Source organism: Delphinapterus leucas, chromosome 16 (assembly GCF_059928025.1).
Source record: "Delphinapterus leucas isolate spDelLeu-1000000601 "Yukka" chromosome 16, BTC_Dleu_Yukka2, whole genome shotgun sequence".
Taxonomy (NCBI): domain Eukaryota; kingdom Metazoa; phylum Chordata; class Mammalia; order Artiodactyla; family Monodontidae; genus Delphinapterus; species Delphinapterus leucas.
This window is the reverse complement of record NC_143144.1, coordinates 5716615-5737374: the sequence shown is the minus strand read 5'-3', so window position 1 is coordinate 5737374 and position 20760 is coordinate 5716615. Positions and strand designations below refer to the sequence as shown.

The 20760-nt window shown below is 45.1% G+C and overlaps 1 protein-coding gene and 1 pseudogene across 9 annotated transcripts in view; one reads left to right on the top strand and one right to left on the bottom strand.

The window, feature by feature from the left end:
* TTC13 (tetratricopeptide repeat domain 13) overlaps positions 1–11316 on the top strand; it is a 93569-nt gene extending 82253 nt beyond the window's left edge. For 5 of the 9 annotated variants that reach the window (XM_030763509.2, XM_022553188.3, XM_030763508.2 and 2 more), the window contains 6 exons: positions 3461–3570; positions 5842–5977; positions 6940–7019; positions 8787–8865; positions 9007–9086; positions 10569–11316. In XM_030763509.2, coding sequence (XP_030619369.1) covers positions 3461–3570; positions 5842–5977; positions 6940–7019; positions 8787–8865; positions 9007–9086; positions 10569–10683 — 600 coding nt within the window. In that variant the 3' untranslated portion in view covers positions 10684–11316. Of the gene's footprint in view, positions 1–1366; positions 3579–5841; positions 5978–6939; positions 7020–8786; positions 8866–9006; positions 9087–10568 lie in introns of those variants that run through there. The other 4 variants (XM_022553189.3, XM_089897392.1, XM_030763507.2 and 1 more) reach the window with 2 other exon arrangements.
* Positions 11317–15097: 3781 nt separating this feature from the next.
* On the bottom strand, positions 15098–19914 carry LOC149747205 (uncharacterized; annotated as a pseudogene).
* Between the last annotated feature and the right edge of the window lie 846 nt (positions 19915–20760).

Below are 20760 nucleotides of genomic sequence, written 5' to 3'. Positions count from 1 at the left end.
GTTGCAGCAAGCGGGGGCTACTCTTCGTTGCGGTGCGCGGGCTTCTCATTGTGGTGGCTTCTCTTGTTGCAGAGCACGGGCTCTAGGCTCATGGGCTTCAGCAGTTGTGGCACGCAGGCTCAGTAGTTGTGGCTTGCGGGCTCTAGAGCGCAGCCTCAGTAGTTGTGGCGCACGGGCTCCGTTGCCCCGTGGCATGGGGGGATCTTCCCGGACCAGCACTCGAACTCGTGTTCTGTGCATTGGCAGGCGGATTCTTAACCACTGTGCCACCAGGGAAGCCCGGTACTTTTTACAAAACGAACTCGTAATTATTAAATGCCTGTTTGTTAACAAGTATTTTAAGTTTTATAAAGTGTGCTACTTGAAAACACTGATAAAAACACGTTCTGCAGAATAACGAAAATAAAACAAAACGGACCCTAGAAGGTAGGAAAATGGAATAAAGAAAACAAAGTCAGTTCAACTAAAAGCTTACAGAAAGAGAGGGGGGATAAAGGTAAGGAGGAAATGTCTGTAATGGATGCTGGGTCTCAACATGACGTTAATAATCGATCCCTCACTGAAAGAATGAGCATCTCAGATCGGTATTTTAAAGCCCAGCTAGGTTCTGTTCACAGGAAACACCTACAACGAGATGACATTCAAAACGTTGAAGGCGGAAAGGTAGGCAGGCAAATGCTACTGAAGAAAAGCAGGTGTGGCAGTATCAGTATCAGAAACATTGGAATTCAAGATAAAGGGCGTGTCAGGGGACAGCAATTATATTGTTTAAAAGTACAATCCATTAAGAAGTTATAATTTTATGCACCTTTTCTCCATCTAGGAACATAACTACCCATAATGCACCAGCAGCAGGTTGGTTTGGTTTTTTTCAGCTAATGGTTTGAACTATAACATAAAACTTGAATCAATGTTCTCCTTGTAGCTATAGTAGATGAGATTGATTTACATCAAATAAACATTAAGAAATTTCTATGACTGACCAAAGCTTATCCATTTCTAAAGAATAACCAGGAAGCATCCCGTCATGGACAAAGCCGTGAGCTGACTCTGTACCCAGGGTCCAGTCTGCTCGCCGGGTTTGACAGGCTCTCCCGGTCTCATCCCAGGCTCTCATGTGTTGGAGAGCCGTGATTCCGGCTGACCTGCTCGTTGTGAGGGTCTCATGAACTGAGGCAGTGGTTCTCAGTCTTCTCAGACCCGTCTTAACTCAGTAAACATGTTCAGATGGCCCCTTTACTGCACTAGAATGAAATTCATAAAGGATGTATCCCACCTACTCAAAAAATTATTTCAAAAGTCACCACAGTGCCGTAAGGGAGTTCTAAAAGGTAAGTTGTTTATAGTAGAAAACCATGTATTTCAGTGTGTCAACATTCAGGCATGTCTTCATGAGAAGCCACAAAGAAGTAGCCAGTTGCTTGCACATATGTGTATAATCTTGGTGAACGTGACAGCGACAGATGCAGCCCTGTATCCATGTGTCATTTGGTGACTCAAGTATCACGAGCTACGATGTTGGCGATAACGGTTTTCTGTAATGGTAAACCACACTTAATAAAGTTCCACACAATGTATAGTATCCTCTTTCCTCAATGTATATGCTGTTTGCGTTCCTAGGAAAGTCAGTGTGTATTAAAATTGTAACAAATATTTAGCGTGTGAGTGTAAAACGGAGTCTGGTTCCAGGCCTAGATAATCATTACATTATAAACACGTTCTTCATCTACACGGAAGTCCAGTGGGAGTCGCGCCTGTGTGACCGTCCCCAGCACCTCATCCCCGCAGCCACCACATTATCCTATAAATTCCCCAAACGCCCCCGAAGGGGCAGAAGGGCCGCACCGAGGGCCGCTGGATGCACCAGACAGAAAGAAAACTAGAGCCTGACTCAGGTTTTAGTCTTTAGCTGTCCTGTGGGTATTTTAGGCATTTAAATTTACTATATTAGGCAGAATACAAAATCAGCTTAGGGATATTTTAATATATGTATATCTTGGTCTAAAAAGAAAAGCACAATGGAGAAAAGGCTGCAGTCGCCTGGAGAGCAGCTAAGGGGCCGGGCATCGCCCGCCCAGTGCCTGGCTCCCAGTGCAAAGTCACTGCCTGTCTGGCCACATCTGGGAGTGGCCATCCCACTGTGGTTTTGCACCGCACCTCCAGCCAGGCTGTGGGCACACTGGCCTTTCTAAAGGCACACGTAGAAGTATGTAAAAATACGCCTTTGTGTTTAAAGTGCTTGGTGAATATGATGCCGTGACAGCCTCCACTGAGATATAGGTACTTTTGCTGAAAAGTACGTGTACTTTTTCAGCACATTCACTTTTGCTTTCTGAAAAGCCAAGTTCAGATGTACCTCAGCTCCCCTCGGGGCAGCTGGTTAGTAAGTTAGGGGACTGGACGTCGAGAGGGCCTGGGTCCCTGCTTCCACTCTGCCACTCCCTCGTGCCAGCTCGGGCCAGACCTCACCTCATCTCACCAACTTGGTTTCCTCACCTGTAAGATGGAGGTCGTGTCCTGTCTTATGGGCATGCTGTGGGCATGAAAGAGCATTGGCACATACTAAGTGTTAGCGCCTTCTGCCTCTACAAGTCTCTGTCCTCCTACGGGACACCTCCCGTCTCGGCCCCTGCCGCCCGCTCTCCTGCTGACGTCCCTTCATCTATGTCGTTCTCTGGACCTTGGTGAACGCCTGCTGGCTGTCGCTGTTTTCGGGCAAACTTTCCCTCCAGTATCTTATGCGAAGCACGACCTCTTTTAATTTTACCATTGATTCTCTTATTCAGGTCCGTCAATCCTAAAAAAATGTTGGCTACACTAAATAACCGAATTGGGGAGGATTTTTCTGGAGTAATTTATTGGCATTTCACTTTGCCAAAAGTGTTTTCAACAGAAAGCCGTGTTCATACTCATCACCCTTAAGGGCCACTCTGATCTCTGTGTAATTCCTTTAGAATACTTTGCTTTGTCACTCTGTGGTCTGCGGAGTTGGGGTGTGGGCACGCGTGTGTATAAAATTCTCAGGTGACAAAATTCTGAGTATTTGCAGACAGATGAGAGTCTACTTTGAAGAAGCAGTAGAATAAACACAAGGTGCTCTTTCGAATTATAGGCTGTTGAATACAAGTATGCTGCAAAGTATCAGTGTGGCTGCCGCTTAAGATGAACAAGAGAAAAGACCCCAAGGGAGCTCTTAGCAGTGAGCAGGGCCTTGCCATTGCAGGGAGGCTGTGCGCCTTTTGCTCTGAGGTTCTCTGCTGCCCTCTGGCAGGGGCCACGGGGAGCGTGACTTGGGCTGGGAGTCTGGGTTGGGGCATGGGGCCAGGACAGAGAATACACGGTGTCTGGCACACCGTGACCCTTCTTAAAGACATGAACGTCGGAGTCGGCGCTGCACAGTGGCAGCTGGGAATTTACAGTGAATCTCACCAGTAACGTGAATTTTCTTTTTCCCCGAAAGCAGTTTAATACTAAAACGAAGGATGGGTTCACTGTGAACACAAAAGTTCCCAGCCTCAAAGACCAAGGGAAGGAATATGACGGCTTCACGATCACTATTACAGGAGACAAGTACGTGTGCTTCCCACGTGCGGGTGCGCAGACGGGGGCTGGTGTCAGAAGGCATGCAGACGCTTGGCGCTGCTGCGGGAGATCGGACCTCCTGGGCTTTGGCTGTCTCCTAAAACGGAGATGATCAAGGTCCAGTGTGTAACGAGAACCAGCTTTTCTTTTTCTTTTTAGCGTGACGTTTAGATTATTACAGCAGCAGGTAGATTTTCTGACTGTGCCGAATCTAACCGCTTTCTAGATACCAAGTATAATGTCTCATGTGGTTTGTGGAAAGCATTCTTCCAGGTTCTTGAAGTTTGTCGTGGGTAAGACTTTTACTAATTAAATGGAAAAAAGATGAGAGATTGGCAGGTTGAAGGCTATTATTGGATTTTTAAATATAGGTTTTAAATATAGGTTTTAAAATGTAGTATGAGAGTATAAGTGCAGTCTTATTGAAACTTTAGAATACAGATAAGCAAAGATTAAAAATTTTAAATCATTGTTTCCTTTAAAAACTGAGATTATACTGTACATATTGTTTTACAACCTGTTTGTTTTCTACCCTTACTACCAACATTTCCCCATATCCTATTCTTAGAAGCATTTTAAAAAATTGCATAGTATTCCATTTTAGGGATATTGTAGAGTTGCTCCTACTAATTTTTTTGTCATTGATCATTCAGGGTGTTTCCCATTTTTTCACCTTATCAGTAGTAGCGCCGCAGCGACCGTTTTTATTAATGATCATTTTCTTTACATCTGAAATCCAAACTTCACCTAGGAGCCTCCATATCCCTTGAGTTCTGGGTGGAATGACCTTGACCCTCTCCATTCACTGCCGTCCCCAAAACACCGCACTCCTCATTTGCTTCCCTAGGAGGCTCCACCACTTCTGCATCAGGGACTTCCGGCAGCTCAGCGGTGGGAGCCATGTCCTCTCAGCCCCTGCTGGGCTCTGGTTTCCTTGTCCAAACTTACACAGGCCTTCATGAGGAAACCCCCGTTTAGCAACTTCCAGATTCTGTGACTCTGCCACGTCGTTGAGGTCTCCATCTCTAACCCAAGCCACTTATCAAAGTACTTTCCCAATAAGGGTCATCCTCCCCCAAGAAGGAATTCCAGGGTTTTCTGTCGAGGTGAAATTTTTTTCTCCTACCTCTTCACCCAGGCAGAAATGCAACTGCCGAGTAAGAGTCCATAAGTCCTTCCCTGAAACGCAGCATCTTTGCTCAGCTGTCTGTCTCACCCCATTTGTTGTCAGTCTCGCTCGGGACCTCTGACCCCTACTCATGACCCATGCCTCCATCTCCGGTCTCCTGTGGCTGACCTGTGCATCGTCGGGTCCTAAGGCCGGGTCCGTGGGGCGCCCCCGTGGCTCCAGAACTCCCTCCCCAGTCCATACCCTGCCGTGGCCTGTTGACACCAAAATCGGCCCCCGTGCCGTACATTCAGGCCTTTTGTAATCATGGCCTCAAACAACGCTTCCTGCCTCCCTGAAGCACTTTCCTGCCAGCGCCTGGCCTGCTAATTCAGCTGGACTGCTTGTTCGCCGAGGTCACCTCCCACCTCCTGGCTCTGCGCCTCTGGCATCGCCGTCCTCCTCTTCAAGACCCAGGCTCAGGCCCCTTCCTCCGCAAGCATTTCCTGTTTTCTTCCATGTCTTCCAGAGTAGATCAACTCTCTCTCCTTGAGACCTCTGATGAACTGTTACGGCTCTACGCATGGGCTCATCACAGTCTGTGGCCTCGTTTCCCCCTGCGTCCCTCCAGCAACGTGGCAGCTCTGCTGTGTTGTCCCTTAGAGGGTCTGAGGAGTATTTTCAGCGTTTGGGTACCGGCGTTATCCAGTAACTACCTGTTGCATAGAATTTATATCCTCCACAGAGCCTCACGTGGAGCTCATGCAGCAGAAGCTTAATAGAAAAGGAAACAGCGGAGGCCCTGAACTCGCTTTCAGGGCACAGCCCCGGCCCCTGCTCTTCTATTGTAATAGGGTGGCTGTCTGATAAAATGTTTCCTGGGCATTGAAATACATTCTACTCTGTGTAGTTTCCTCCTCCTGTGTTAGCTGAAGCTCATGTAAGCAGGGCCTGCAGTTAGACTGAGCAAAACCGTATTTTGTGGAAAAGCTGCCTGCTGTGAGCCACGCCCCATCTGTCTGCTCAGAGAGGCAGAGACAGTCTTCCTTGCGTCCTGTGCCCCCGTCGCCACGCTGCCCTCCCCACCCTTCTGTGCTTAGCTCTTTGAACCATATCATACGTGCCTTCGACACACCTTCTTGTATTTTTAGGGTAGGCAATATACTATTTTCCGTGGAAACCCAGACCACAGAAGAAAGGACACAGTTATATCACGCCGAAATAGATGCACTTTATAAAGATCTAACAGCGAAAGGAAAAGTACTGATTCTCTCATCAGAATTTGGGGTAGGTTTCGTTTATCTTCATTTTATCCATGCTTCTTCTGATTCTTTTGTACACTGCTTAAAGCCTTTACCCTTTCCTTGGGATTACACAGTTTATGCTTGAAATCAGCTTTAATTGAGTGGTAAATATTTCTTTTAATATTCTTGTAGAGACAATTCCCGTATTTAGTAAGTACAGAAACTGGGGAAGGGGAATGATACATGTATGTAGTGACTGTGTCATAGTATCAGAAATTTGGGCTTTGTCAAGATTTAAGAGAACAGGTTGGTCCACGATGGACATGACCTGTGCTGCATTTAGTGACACTCTCCTGGACTGTGACCTCTGCCCTCCGTTGCTTCCCCGACTCAAGGTGGGGCTCCTTGGTTGCAGGAGCTGCAACGTCACCTCCGTCGCTGTAGCTGTCCACTGTGTGGAGAGTGTAGCGGCCACTCCATCCGCATTCTGGAATGGATGCCCGTGGCCCTTGGGAAGTTACTTTGTTTCTCAGGATCTTAATCAGTTTATACCCATAAATTAGGTATACTGATCACCTAAATCTCAGTGGGTGGGGGTAGGGCACTAGACAGAACCCTGGAGTAGAGAGGCCTGTAGTCTGAGAAAGTGTATTCAGTATTAATAAGTGCTTTGTTTTATTTTAATCTCAATGTATATGTCGACATCTCAAGTAACATTATAGACTGAAACAGATGTCTAGGTTTATCAGAAACGGTTGCAGTTTTAAAGGCAGCTGGGGACGTACTGCTCTAAACCGAGCTGAATGTATACCCTCTCGTGAGAAAAAACATCATTGGGAAGAGTATAAAATATTCAAGGATGTGGAAAGTAGGTTCTTGTAGAAGAAGAAGGAAATAATCCTCTTCCTAATGTAAATGCTTCTGATGTGTCTTGTCACCTGATAAGAAATGAGTTCATAATCTGTTATTTAAGTTCATAAGCACATGGTTTTTTTTTTTCCCTAGGAGACTGATGCTGTTGGCAACTTAATCTTATCTTTAGTTTATTACTTTTATAATTTAATGCCGCTCTCTCGCGGATCCAGGTGAGTGATATCCTCTAATCTGACAGTTTTTGGAGTGAAGAACGCACTCCTTTTGCTTACATCTCCTGTGTGGCCCTGGGTACAGGTACCCCAGCAATGGCGGGAAGACCCCTTGGTTTTTTTCAAAGTCCACCCAAACATGATGTCCTTGATCTACTGCATCACCAAGAGTCTTGGAAGGTAGTTTTAAAAGAAGGTGCTTGGCGTTTATGGGCTGGAGCTCGAAGTCGCACTGTGTGCGCACGTGTGCGCCCTGTGCTTTAATTCCTGATATTTGCCCAGACTGTACCCTGCCCTGTTCTCCCCTCGCCCCCAAGTTTTGGCCATTAATTGACCTTTAGCCCTAACGTTTAATACTTTTGGGTCACCAATCATTGCAAAGTACTTTTGTTATTATGAATGAATTCTTGCTACTTACTGAATTCACCAGGCATCTTTCAGGTGTCATTCAAACAGGGATGCATCTGTAGAGCTTTCTTTTTCTTCCCTGTTCTCTGGTACCGTGTACAGTAAATCATGCGAATGGCGTATGCCATCGTTAGCACATGTTTGACTTTAAGACGCTTTGGCTAAAGTAATACACTTAAATGTCTTGATCTTTAAGTACTACTTTAGAAAGTAAAACTCTCCAAAATGTGATAGTAAATGTTGTTATAATATGACAAAAGCGTTGGGGGCGGGTGGGCGACATGGGCGAAGGGGGTCCCCTGTGTGGTGATGGATGGAAACTAGGCTTGTGGTGAGCACTCCGGTGTAGACGGGTGCGTGCCCTTACACGGAACTTACATAACGGTAACGACGGCATTGAAACAAAATGGGAACATAAACCTTGTGCCTTCGGGACAGTCGTCATTAGATGTGCCCGCGATGCCCTCCACGTGCCGCCTTCCGCCCGCCGCCCTCGCAGGCGCTGTGCACGCGCGTGTCCTCACGGCGGCTGTGCCGCCCTGCTCTCTGCCTCCCCACGCCCCCAGCCCGTGCCCACACCTTCCTGTCTCCTCCCCCCACTGCCGGTCCGCTTCCCCCTCCTCTGCCTCGGGGGCCCCACCCGTGGCCCTCGAAGGTGCAGCGCACGTGGCCGCGGCCTCAGTGAGGGCTTCCCTGGCAGGCGACCCCGGGGCGGGCTCACTCTCTCTGGTGTCCGCTCGCCGGGGCAAGACGTCTGTCTTAGTTGTCTTCGTCCTGGGCTGCCTGGCACAGGGCACAGAGCTGGTGCCACAAAGACGTCAGGATCCAGAGTGAGTCCGGACACGCCGGGATGTCCCCGTAGCGCAGCCGGCTTCGGGCCAGTCTGTGAGTGCGTTCTGCAAACGCGCTCTGCTTGTTTCGTCTTCGGGGCCACAGCGTTTAATGTTTAAACGATAATATTAATATGTTTGCATTTACAAAGTATATCGTATATATTGCGTTTTAAAGCCACGCCTCATGAAGGTGTTAAAAATATAAGCAGGCACATTTTCTAATTCACTCTTTCACAAGAAGAGAAAAGCCAAGTGAGGAGAAAACTCCTAATTAGAAGATACTCTTTGTTCTCAGAAAAATATTATTCTTACACGTTTACCCTGAAACTAGTAAATCAGTAAATAGTTTTATTAGTAAATTAGTAAATATTTTTAAGGCAAATGAAAATATTCTTATGTTTAATGTCCAGAGAATTCTTAAGAGAAATAAAATGTCATCTCTTAGGATGGAAAATCCGTGGTAAGCTCTAACGTGGTAACTGTCCGTGGCCTGGGACTGACCGGTAATTGTTCTTTACCTAAACAGTGTGATCGCTTACTCAGTGATTGTGGGAGCCCTGATGGCGAGTGGAAAGGAAGTAGCAGGAAAAATTCCCAAAGGGAAGGTATGTCGGAGCTGGAGCTGGAAGGGAAACGTTTAAATCCCAATCTGTGGAGTTTTGTGTTGAGACACACGAATGCAACGGATCCCAAAGGGAGCTTCCCCTCCATGTTTGATCACATTGTTAAATTTCTTTCTTTTTCAGTTGGTTGACTTTGAAGCTATGACCGCCCCTGGTTCAGAGGCCTTTAGCAAAATAGCTAAAAGCTGGATGAACTTGAAAAGGTAACTGCTGGATAGGGGTCAAACAAAAGGATGTTACAACTGAAAAGGGAAAGAAGGGGCTCCCCGTTACTTTTCGAGCGTCGTGAAACTGGAATTGTACTCATTTTTATGAGTTATGATTATACAATGAATTGAATCCACTTTTCAAGGTTAAAATGTTTTTGCTGTCGCGTAAGACCCCTTAACAGGTGAGTATATGGATAAACGTGAATAATGAATAGAGTAAGGGAACCAGTTTGTGAAGAAAGGGTTACAAATGTCTTATTTATATAGTCAGATATCCATATCTCTTGCCTAATCCGCCCTTTGTCCCAGACTCTCAGGGTCAGTATTCGGGAGCGACTTTGAACGCTGAGCTGCACCCGATTCAGACTGAGTCTGGGTGGTAGTGCCTGCCTTTCAGCTGCATTTTTCCTGCACTCTAGGTTTTGGGAAGGTGATACTTCATTGTTATTTAGGTGCGGAATACACGTGAGTCAGGAAATGCTAGCCAGAAATTACCCCTGACGATTACGGTGGGAGAGCCTAGCAGACTCTGATCTTTCCTGGCCCTTGTTTTCCGAAGCACCACGGGGAACGTGTAAATTTGCAATGAAATTAAACTCACAGATGCTTTCAGAGTTAGTTAAGAATAAGCAGATCTCACTGTTCAACCTTATTTATTCCTTTATATCATAACCACTTCCAGTCTGCCTTTCGTTACCTACTGAACACAGCAACCTCTCTAAAAGTGGCTGGATAATTTGTGCTCTGTTTAAAACAGAAATTTGTGTCTGTAGGACACTTTTGTCCGGTTTGCAAGGATCCCATGAGCTCTGTAATGGAAACTCCTAACAGCTACACCTTGTTGCGGTATATTCTTGTTTCACGTTTACTAGTTTACACATGTTTTAGTGACACGACCATAAGGTCAAAGCCCTCGCCTCTGTTTCCTACATCATTTTACTGTGTTGATCTTTCAACAACTCTTTAAGGAAAAGATAGCAATACTACCCTACGTTGTACAGCTGCCGTTTCACAGCGTACCTTGACACCCGTCCCATGCTCCTGCTAGCTCTGGGAGTTAGGAACCCTCTCCCTCTTGCTGCAGATATGGGAAGCGGGGCTGAGAGGAACCCCTAAAGCTGATAAGGGTCAAGGCTGGACCCGAAACCTGTGTCTTCCGGTTCCGTGTCCAGCATGCGCCCCAGTGGGACGTGTGTGCGTAACGCTCACTGTGCAAATCAGGGGTTGATTTTTCTTTCTGAAGACTGGCTGAACTTCCCAGCAGCTCGTGGTGGGAGCCTGCCCGTACCCCACATCATCACTGCAGCAGGGCCTGCTCTGTTCACAGCGCCCCCTGCTTTGTAACATTGTCTGCTGTCGTGCGTGGGGAGTACTGGAAAGTGAATATCGTAATAGGAATTAATAGACCGTAAGCTTTGCCTTTTTTGTACAGTTGTGTTGATTTTCACACCCTTGCTTTGTGTTTTTCTTTTTCAGTATCTCACCTTCTTATAAGACTCTTCCGTCCGTGTCTGAGACGTTCCCAACGTTAAGATCAATGATCGAGGTGCTCAACACGGACTCCTCCCCACGTTGTCTTAAGAAACTCTAGTTACGCTGTGGTATTTATACAAGTAAAGGGCCGGACCTCTTGCTTCTTAAGTTATTTTTTAAAACATGGAATTATAAAGAAATTAGGTCCTTTATTACTTTTGATACCAATTTTTGATAGGAATCGAATACTTGAAGTCATTTTCCTTACCTTTCCGAACCATAACAAAATTCATGGAAGAGGGTGTTGGGGCGACAGAAGAGCCCTGTGGGAGGGGAGGCATACGTATTAGCCAGCGGCCTCTTGGTTTCCACTTACAAAGTCATACAACCCCTTCCTCCCAGTGAAGAAAGTTTATTCCCAAAACCAAAAATCAACAACAGAACAGGAGTGTTTTCATTCCTTTGAAGATCTGGGTATTCTTCAAAGACCTTCTTTTTAGGCACATTGTGAGAAGGCATCTTGTCTTCAACTCACATAACCCTCATGCGTGGGCTCTCCGTTTCGTTTGAACCACGGGAGGTTCGTGGCCATCAGAGTGTTCCCGGAGCTCGTGGCCGGGAACGTTGAATGAGGCAGACAGTTTTTGCCAGTGATTCAAACACTGAATTGTGGAAACGTGTTTGTTTTTCTCCTCTTTGCTGGGAAAAATAAATGGGGGTGATTTCTGTAAATCACCAGTTTTTGACACTGGATTATGTACGTTTTCATTGTGTGAACCAGTTTCACTGTCAGGTTATAAGAACAGTCAGAAAATTGCTGCTTTCCTTTTTCAGACAGGGTAGATGCCAGTAAATGGGTTCAATTAAACTGTTGCCATTTCCAAATCATTTTCATTTTTCTTTGATTTTTGTTAAAGGGTTAAACTAGTCACTGCTTCTTTCTGTCACTTAGTTTTTGGCTCGCAGGCTTGCACGAGAGGGACACGGCAGTGTCTGCAGGCGTCCACGCTCGTCGGCAGGGACTTAACGCTGGGCGCTGGCAGAGTTGTCTATGGTCTCAGCTGAATGTGGCCATTGGGTCAGATAGGACTTGCCTTTGGGCAGATGCTGTTCTGGGTCTCGACGTGTGCTTCAGAGCAGCCACCAAGATTGGCTCATCTTCTCCTCTCATCTGGATGGTGATAGAAATTGTCAGGCACACCTCACTTTAGAAAGAGATTTCACACCCACAGGCCAGCTTTCCCCTGGCTCTTCATTTTCATATTACAGATGAGGGAGTTGAGGCTCCGGCAGGTTGATGACTCTCCCGGGTCCCCCAGCTATTAAAAGCCAAGGTGCTAGGATCCAACCAGGCCTCTCTGACCCCCAGGGCCTAGCCTGCCTCACCACGGTCTCGAGGCACCAAGGATTCATTCGCAGGTTCTTCTCAAGATTCAGAGTACTTAACGCTGTTCCGTGCAAAATCTCCATCTATCTGTTACATTTCTCTGGACTCTCAACTTCATGCTGTTTGACCAAACTGGGCTACCTGAAGACTTCTGAAGCCACAGAGGAGCTGCATCCACATATAGCCTACAGCATTGCAAAGTGAGATAGGGATTGCAGAGATTAAACAAAGGAGAAATGAATACGTTTTTAAACTTTTCCCTCTTTTTTGCTTATTATCTCAAAAGCAAAATCTTTCAACTTTATCAAGGACTTTTCTTTACTTTATCACCAACTCTTCAAGATTTTTAACTGTGAGACACCCATCTTTCAGTTGGGGAAATGGTCCAAATAAATTAGCTGACTTTTCTAAAATATACGACAGTGTGTCAAAACCCCAGAATTAGTATGTAATTTTTCCTTGAAACTTAGTTTACCAACTCCAAATGACTACGTTTCAGCTTTCATTTAAATAGCCCAGTTTCTCCTCATGCGAGTATTATAACTATCATGTCGTTAGACATACTGAAATTTCAAATTCTGTGATCCCAAGATGTTCTGGGAAAACCTTTCATCTTCTGCTCCAGGTCCCAAAATACCTGAGCCAACCTGACTGTGGTCTGAACAGAGCAGGTCTGTTTGGTGGCCGAGAGGGTACTGGGCTCCCGTTCCCATCTTTGACGGTTCTTGTCTCGAGAAGATCATGAAGATTTGGAATGCATTTTTATATCATAATGTTTAAAGTCATCACATCTTCTGTTACATTGAACAATTTCCCCTAAAAATCAGAGTTGCATCGTACAAGTTGTCCTCTGTTTAAAGCTTTTTAAAAACATTTAAGTCTTTAAAATCAGAATCAGGTTCACCTTTATCCTTAAAATTTCATATAGAAAACTTTTGATCATTCTGAAGAAACAAGGCTGCTCCGTGTCTTCTGTCTGTGTTTGGTTTTTAGCTCATCAGATACCCTGATCCTTTCGATTTCGTGGCACAGAAATCAGGGCTCTCCTGCTCGGCCTGAGCCTACCGCCAGTTGGTCTAATTGTGTACCTGCATTTTTGTTCTCTTATGCTACAGCTATTACCATTAGATATTCTTTGAGTAACTCATTTGCCTACTAGTTGTCTGTCTTAGGACCCGTTTAGCCCCTAGATGATTTGAAGTGTGTGTTAGAGGGGGCTGTGCCTGGTTCGGTATGGCAGCCGCCAGCCACATGTGACTGCTGAGCGCTTGAAGTGGGGTGAGTGTGGCCGAAGAACTACTGAACGTTTACTTTATTTTAAAGAGTTTAAATTCATATAGCCACATGGAGCTAGTGGCTAATATACGGGATAGCACAGCCTAGAGAGTTCTGAATTAGACTAGAAGAAGCTTTGTCATGGGAATAATCCCAAATGGTGTCCTCCGGTGGTAATCAACTATATTATGAACACGTTGTTATAGACTTTTCCAAGTATCTCAGCTCCATTTGTAAAAAGGCTCCTATGAACAACACGTTCAAACTTTCAAAAGACCAGAAGATCCTATAGGTAAGACGTTAGCAAACTAGGAATTTTGCGTGGAACATTATTCCTGATGAGGAAAGTGTGAGGGACAGGAAACTAAGCTCCAGCTCTCCAACGCTTGCCTTTCAGGCAAGATTTATACGAATCAGAGCAGAGATCAGCGAAGTCACCTGGAGAAACCTGTGTGTCCCAGACCAGCAGGAGTTGGCTGTATGTTCACGAACATTCTCAAGATGTCTGTCTTGGAGCTGGTGACTCCTCACCCCAACGTCACTTCCTTCCCCCACCCTTCCCTATTCCCTAAGTGACCCCCTCCCACCCAGCAGCTCCGGCCAGAGCCCCAGAGGCCTCCCCAAGCCTGCCCTGGCCCGTCCAGTCGACTCCAAAGTGTCCCAGATATGCTCTTGTCCAGCCATCATCACTGTCACGCCCAAGCTGTTTAAATTTAAAGCAATTAAATAAGATGAAAGTACACACTTATTCCTCAGTCACACTTGCCCCATTCCGAGTGCCCAGGAGCCGCCGGTGACTGGTGGCTGCCCTATTGGACGGGACAGAGACGGGAACATTTCCATCATCACAGAAAGTTGTGCTGGACGGTGCTGCTACCCTGAAAACAGACCACCCCTCCACTGATGCTTGTGCGTCAGACGATAATTAGAGTGGGAGTCCTGTGGTTTTAAGCAAGAGTACAGGTTTTGAGGGGTTTGGGGTAAAAATCACAGAGTTTAGTTGCAGCGCAGGGAGATGAATGGGAGAGGGGAGAGAGAAAGGAAGTCACCACCACCAGCTTGAAAAATCTCCACTGATTACTGACTCGGGGATCTGCGGATAGGCCTGGGGACTGCGTCCTCCCCGAGGAGATTCACACACAGGTGGTCCAGGAACCATACGTGAGAAGCATCAAGCTAGGATATGAAAACCTGCCTCGCTGCTTTGGGAGGGTTTTTTTTCCTCCCCTTTATGAAACCCCACAGAACCAAGTATCTTCTTGAATAAGAGCTGCGATTAGAATTATGGTGGCCCTTCTGTTCTTCAAGCTACGTTCCCGCAAATATAAAATCACTTTAGTTCTACAATTTGCAAGCCTCAACTTTACCAGTATCGTAACTGGTAGTCCACAAAAGTTGGATATGCAGACGTATGTGAAACTGGTATTTCTCTATAATTGAATACAACTAAGTTCACAAGCTCCAGTTTCTACCAGTACTGGAAAATGTAACCCAATCACCAAATCACGGTGATTTGGACATTTCCAGTTTCAAGCTGCCTTATTGGGGGGCTTTCCTGGTGGTCCAGTGGGTAAGACTCTGAGCTCCCAATGCAGGGGGCCCGGGTTCGATCCCTGGTCGGGGAACTGGATCCCGCACGCATGCTGCAACTAAGAAGTCTGCATACTGCAACCAAAGATCCCACATGCCGCAACTGAAGATCCCATATGCTACAACTAAGACCCAGCACGGCAAATAAATAACTATTTGGAAAAAAAAAAAAGAGCTGCCTTTTTGAAGCTCCCCGTCAAACAGGACAGGATGGTCTGACCCGGAGTGGGGCAGCTCAGCTGTCCAATGGGCCCCACTGGGTGCAGCGTGTGCGCCCTGCTCACTGGCAGCGGCTGCGTCTGTGCGGCCACTGTGTCCGGCCATCGCTGGCCCACCGGTGCATGCGTGGCCTCTTCACCTCCCCTTCCCCTCGGCGGCCACTGGACACCGTGCTGCGCGAGCAGGACGGGGCTGAACCGTCCACCCACGCTGGAGGCTCCCCCATCGGCTGTCGCTCCTCTGTTCTCGGGGCCTGTGCTGGGCTGGGGACTTCTCCATGGGGCTGGCTGCCATCTTCCCCGGGGGAGGGCCCTCTGGAGCTAACACAGCTTGAGCACTTACTATGGCTGGCATATTTCTAAGTAAGCACCAGTTTATCTCTACTTCGATGGCTCAGATGGGGGAGTGACTTGCCCGTTACAGCTCTTGAATTTTGCCCGAGTGCTTGCCACTGAGTAAACAAGCATTTACTGGGGGGGGGGGGCGGGCTCTGGTACCCTTGGCCTTAACCCCTGAATATATGTCCGCTTACTAAGTCAATCAGGTAAAGAAAAATAGAGTTACAATATGATACATCAATCCCACTCCTGGGCGTATATCTGGAAAAGACAGAAACTCTAATTCAAAAAGATACATGCACCCCAGTGTTCATAGAAGCACTAGTTACAATAGCCAAGACATGGAGGCAACCTAAGCGTCTCTCAACAGAGGAATGGATAAAGAAGATGTGGCACATATATATACAATGGAATATTACTCAGCCATAAAAAAGAATGAAATAATGCCGTTTGCAGCAACATGGATGGACCTAGAGATTATCATGCTAAGTAAAATACTTAGAGAAAGACAAATAGCATAGGATCACATATATGGAATCCAAAATATGACACAAATGAAGTTATTTACAAAGCAAAAAGAGAATCACAGACATAGAGAACAAAGTTATGGTTACCACAGGGGAAAGTGGAGGGAGGGACAAATTAGGAATTTGGGATTAACAGATACACACTACTATATATAAAAGAGATAAACAACAAGGACCTACTGTATAGCACAGGGAACTATATTCAATATCTTGTAATAACCTATAATCTAAAAGAATCTGAAAAAGGATGTGTGTGTGTGTGTGTGTGTGTGTGTGTAGCTGAATCACTTTGCTGAAACATTGTAAATCAACTCTACTTCAATTTAAAAAAGTATTAAAAGGCAATAAAATGTGAAAATTACCATGTTTCATTGAAAAATAAAATTGTCTTGAGCACAGCAGGCCCAGGGATGAATGCCCCCTGGGATTTGACCTGGGCGGACAAAGGAAGGAATGAAGGAAGGAAGGGACGAAGGGAGGGAGGGAGAAAGCAAAAAAGCTGTAAAGTGCACTGACTGCTTCCCACCATATACCAGGTAGAAATGCCACCAGGTTTTTAGAGGATCTCCCAGCGGTCATCCATTGGGGGACCATATAGATTGGCTTGTAATTTAATGCAACTCTAGAGATTGCCTAAGAATGAACAAATTTGTTAAGGCTTATAATCTCAACTAAGACTAACAATTGTCACTTGCTAGGATCAGAATTTAAAATAATACATCTCTGATCAAAAATAGATTCTGAATCAATGAATCTTTCAGTTAGTAAGTTTAGTAGGTCTAGAACAATTTTTACATGGAAATTAAGTCCTAAGTTACCATTGTTGTGTAAAAGTCACCCCTGAAGTGAATATAGCATCTTCTGCTTCAGGAAATATGTGTATGTTAACTATCCATCCCATTTCACAAAGGTTTAAAGTAATACATACGAATATATGCAATACAGAAGAATAGTACAAGGGCGGAACCAACAAACCATTAAAATACACACTTCAGGGCTTCCCTGGTGGCGCGGTGGTTAAGAATCTGCCTGCCAGTGCAGGGGACACAGGTTTGATCTCCGGTCCGGGAAGATCCCACATGCCGCAGAGCAACTAAGCCCGTGCGCCACAACTACTGAGGCCATGCACCACAACTACTGAAGCCCGTATGCCTAGAACCTGTGCTCTGCAGCAAGAGAAGCCACCGGAATGAGAAGCGCAAGCACCACAACAAAGAGTAACCCCTGCTCGCCGCAACTAGAGAAAGCCCCCGCGCAGCAACAAAAACGTAACACAGCCAAAAAAAAAAAAAAAAAAAGAAAACTTGAAATACACCCTTCCCGTTTTAAGGTACACGCCTTTCAATGCGTCCAGCAGTTTAGAATGTAAAGGGTTCCCAGATTATCTGGTTGAGCTCTTGCAATTTGTAACGGAAGAAACTGGGATATGAAGAGGTGAGTTTCCCAAGTTACACAGTGAGGGCTGACAGGGCTATAAAGGGCACCATCGCTGATTCTACTGCACAAAGCCTCTGACCACTCCACCCCATGGGCCTTCTCCTCTTCAGGCTAAATCGCCCCTTATATTGCTCTTCTCCCTTCCTCTTTAAACTTATACCTCCTCTTCTTACTTCTTAAAATGAAACATTTATAAAAATAACAGTCCAGCTATGGTCTGGCCAGCACAGTGTGTAAAGGAGCTATCTTTTTCTTTTGAAAAATCTTTTTGTTGAAGTACAACATAATACGAAAAATGCACATATGTGTTCACATCGATGAATTGTCACAAACCCAACACACCTTTATAAACAGCATCTAGATGATAAAACAGAACATTACCTGAAGCCCAGGAATTTATATATGTATATATGCATGGTAAATATATGTCATAAATTTTATATAAATATAACAAAGACTGCAGTAATTCTGTGAGACAGTTAATCACACTACTGACCTAAGTCAACCAAAAACCCCTAACCTAACTCTTCCCTAGCTGTGAGTATGTTTGTTTAATAAAGCTTTACCATTTGATCTTTTAATCTCCATCAAGGACAATCTTATCAGTATGGGTCCATGCTTTCTTATACCTGTTTTCTTTTTTTCACTTCATTACAAAATCTAGTTGTCATTCAATACACTACCTGCCCTTTTAGTTTTGTGTCAGCAATAATTTACTTCCTTCCTTTCTTTTTTTTTTAGTGTGCTCACAATGTTTTATTTGTATATGATTTCATCAGCTAATGGATGAGGCAGAATGTACCACTGCAAACCCTGCCCCATTCACTGCTTTCCAGCAGTTTCTCTCCAGTATGTAATGACACGTATTGAGGGAAGGGAATTCCCACTCTTATATTTTAACCCAGTATAAGCTCACTGATGACCTATGGTGATCACTGATGATAGGGTCTATCTTCCAAAACACAGCTTTCCTAACCTCTGCATTCATAGGCTTTCTGGTTATACATAACCATATAATCAGCTATACATTACTGCTCAAGGCTTTTCCACATAGAATGTACCAGGTTTTCCCTATGTGTTTTTTGTGCCATAAAATAAGATGTAATTGGCCACTGCAGGCATAAACACATTCAGCGCATTCATGCAGTTCCTCTCCTGCACAAACTTTCTGTTATGTCCCGAGGGTGCAGCTCTGGCATCTGACTGTTCCATAAGGACTACATTCCTATCTGTGAGGAGCCCACTGATGTGTAATGATGAGTGAGGGGTCGCAGAAGGCATCTGCACAGTTACCATATTAACAGGGCTTTTCCCTTGCAGGAGTTCACTAGTATCTAATAAGCTGTGACCCTTTATGGAAGGATATTCCACCTTCACTGAATCTACTTCTTTCTCTCTTGTGTGTGTCCTCTTGTGTTTAACCAGGCATGGCATGTGGGAGAAAGCTTTCCCACACTCGTTGCATCCATAGAGCCTCTCTCCCGTGTGAGTTCTTTGGATGAGCATTGTCTTTGTAGTGAAGGCTCTCCCACACTCATTGCATCCATAGGGCCTCTCTCCCCTGTGAGTTCTTTGATGGACAATGAGCATTGTCTTTGTAGTGAAGGCTTTCCCACAGTCACTGTATCCATAGTGTTTCTCTCCTGTGTGAATTCTCTGATGTTTAATGAGTCCTGATTTCTGTGAACAAGATTTTCCACAGTCAGTACATATATACAGGGAGCCTTTCCTGTATGAAAGCACTGATGCGCTATGAGGCATGCCTTCTGGCTGAAAGCTTTACCACATTCAGTGCATCCACAGTGTTTCTATCCAGTGTGAGTTTGTTAGTGTATAATAAGACTGCCCTTCTGTATGAAACTTTTTCCACATTCACTACATATATGAGATTTCTCTCCTGTATGAATTTTCTGATGCAAAATGAGCTGTGATTTTCTGGAGAAACCTTTCCCACACTCATTGCATACATGGGGTTTTTCTCCTCTTTCATTTCTCTGATGTATAATGAGCTCTGCCTTCTTGCAGAAGGCTTTGCCACGTTCAGTACATTCATAGGGGTTCACTTCTGTACGAGTTCTCAAGTGTTCAGTTAGCTTGAACTTTCTGTAGAATGCTTTCCCACATATACTGCATGCATGGGGTTTATTCCCCATATGAGTCTTCTGATGTTCAGTAAGCTAAAATTTCCTGAGGAAGGCTTTTCCACACTCACTGCACACATAGGGTTTCTCTCCTTTGTGAGTTCGCTGACGTTCAGTGAGCTTGAACTTGTTGGAGAAAGTTTTCCCACACACACTGCGTCCATGGGGTTTCTTTCCTGTATGAATTCTCTTATGTTCGTTGAGCCAAGACTTCTTGAGGAAGGCTTTCCCACATTCAGTACATTCGTGGGCATTCTCTATTTTGTGTATTTGCTGATGTTTAATTTCAGTATAAGTTTGCTCATGATTAGCATGGAGAAAAGATATCCCATCTCCTTTAAACTCAGCAGGCTCCTTTTTAATCACAGCTTCTACTCTGGTTGATTACATCTGAAAATGATTTCAAAGTTTTCCTCTGTAAATCAAATACGTCATGATTTGGCCTTAAAGGAAAACAACTTTTGCTCTGACAAATAATATTCGCAAATGCATTCTGTTCATAACACTGTTCCATCTTCTTCAGCATATTATGGTTTTGCCAGCGTGGCTGCACATGATCATCCACTTTCTCAATTTCTGGAAGGGGGTGACTATGAACTTAATCTTCTAAGGTCTGTGGTGGTTCTCTTTGTTCCAGGTTTGCTAACTTGATACCCCACTGACACAGGTGGTTCTCCAGCATCAGGTCTCGGTACAGGTCCGTCTGAGCAGGGGTCAGGAGCTCCCACTCTTCCCGGGTGAAATCAACAGCCACATTCTCCAGTGTCAGTGATCCCTGAATTCCTCTTGATCCCACTCCGATCTCCTAGTGGCTATACTTAATTTGTGAATTCTTTCATTTCAGGTCCTCTCAATAAGCAATTTCTTATTAGGATTAATCCAATGAGAAAAACTGTATAATATCTCAAGCTCATTCCAGACTTTATGCCTCCAATTTTTTTAAAAAAATTCTATCATTATATAATTGGTATTATATGTCTGTTTGTGATTTTAAAACTCTTTGGTCTATGAAAATTTGCATCTTAAGTGCCTTTATTGACTAATAAAGTCTTGACTTCTGCAATGTATTCAGTATCAGGAACACCTTCATTAAAATAGTCTTCACCTATCCCTATGTTCTTAACCTCTCTTCTCTCCCTTTCTATATCTCCTTCCTCTCCACCTTTGGATCAACTAAACTATACCCTAATATTGGTGATGCACTTGCGTGGCGGCCCAGTCCCGGCCCACCTGGTGAAACAGACTGGTTCAGCCTGAGCAGTCCCAAGCTTCCCAATACTC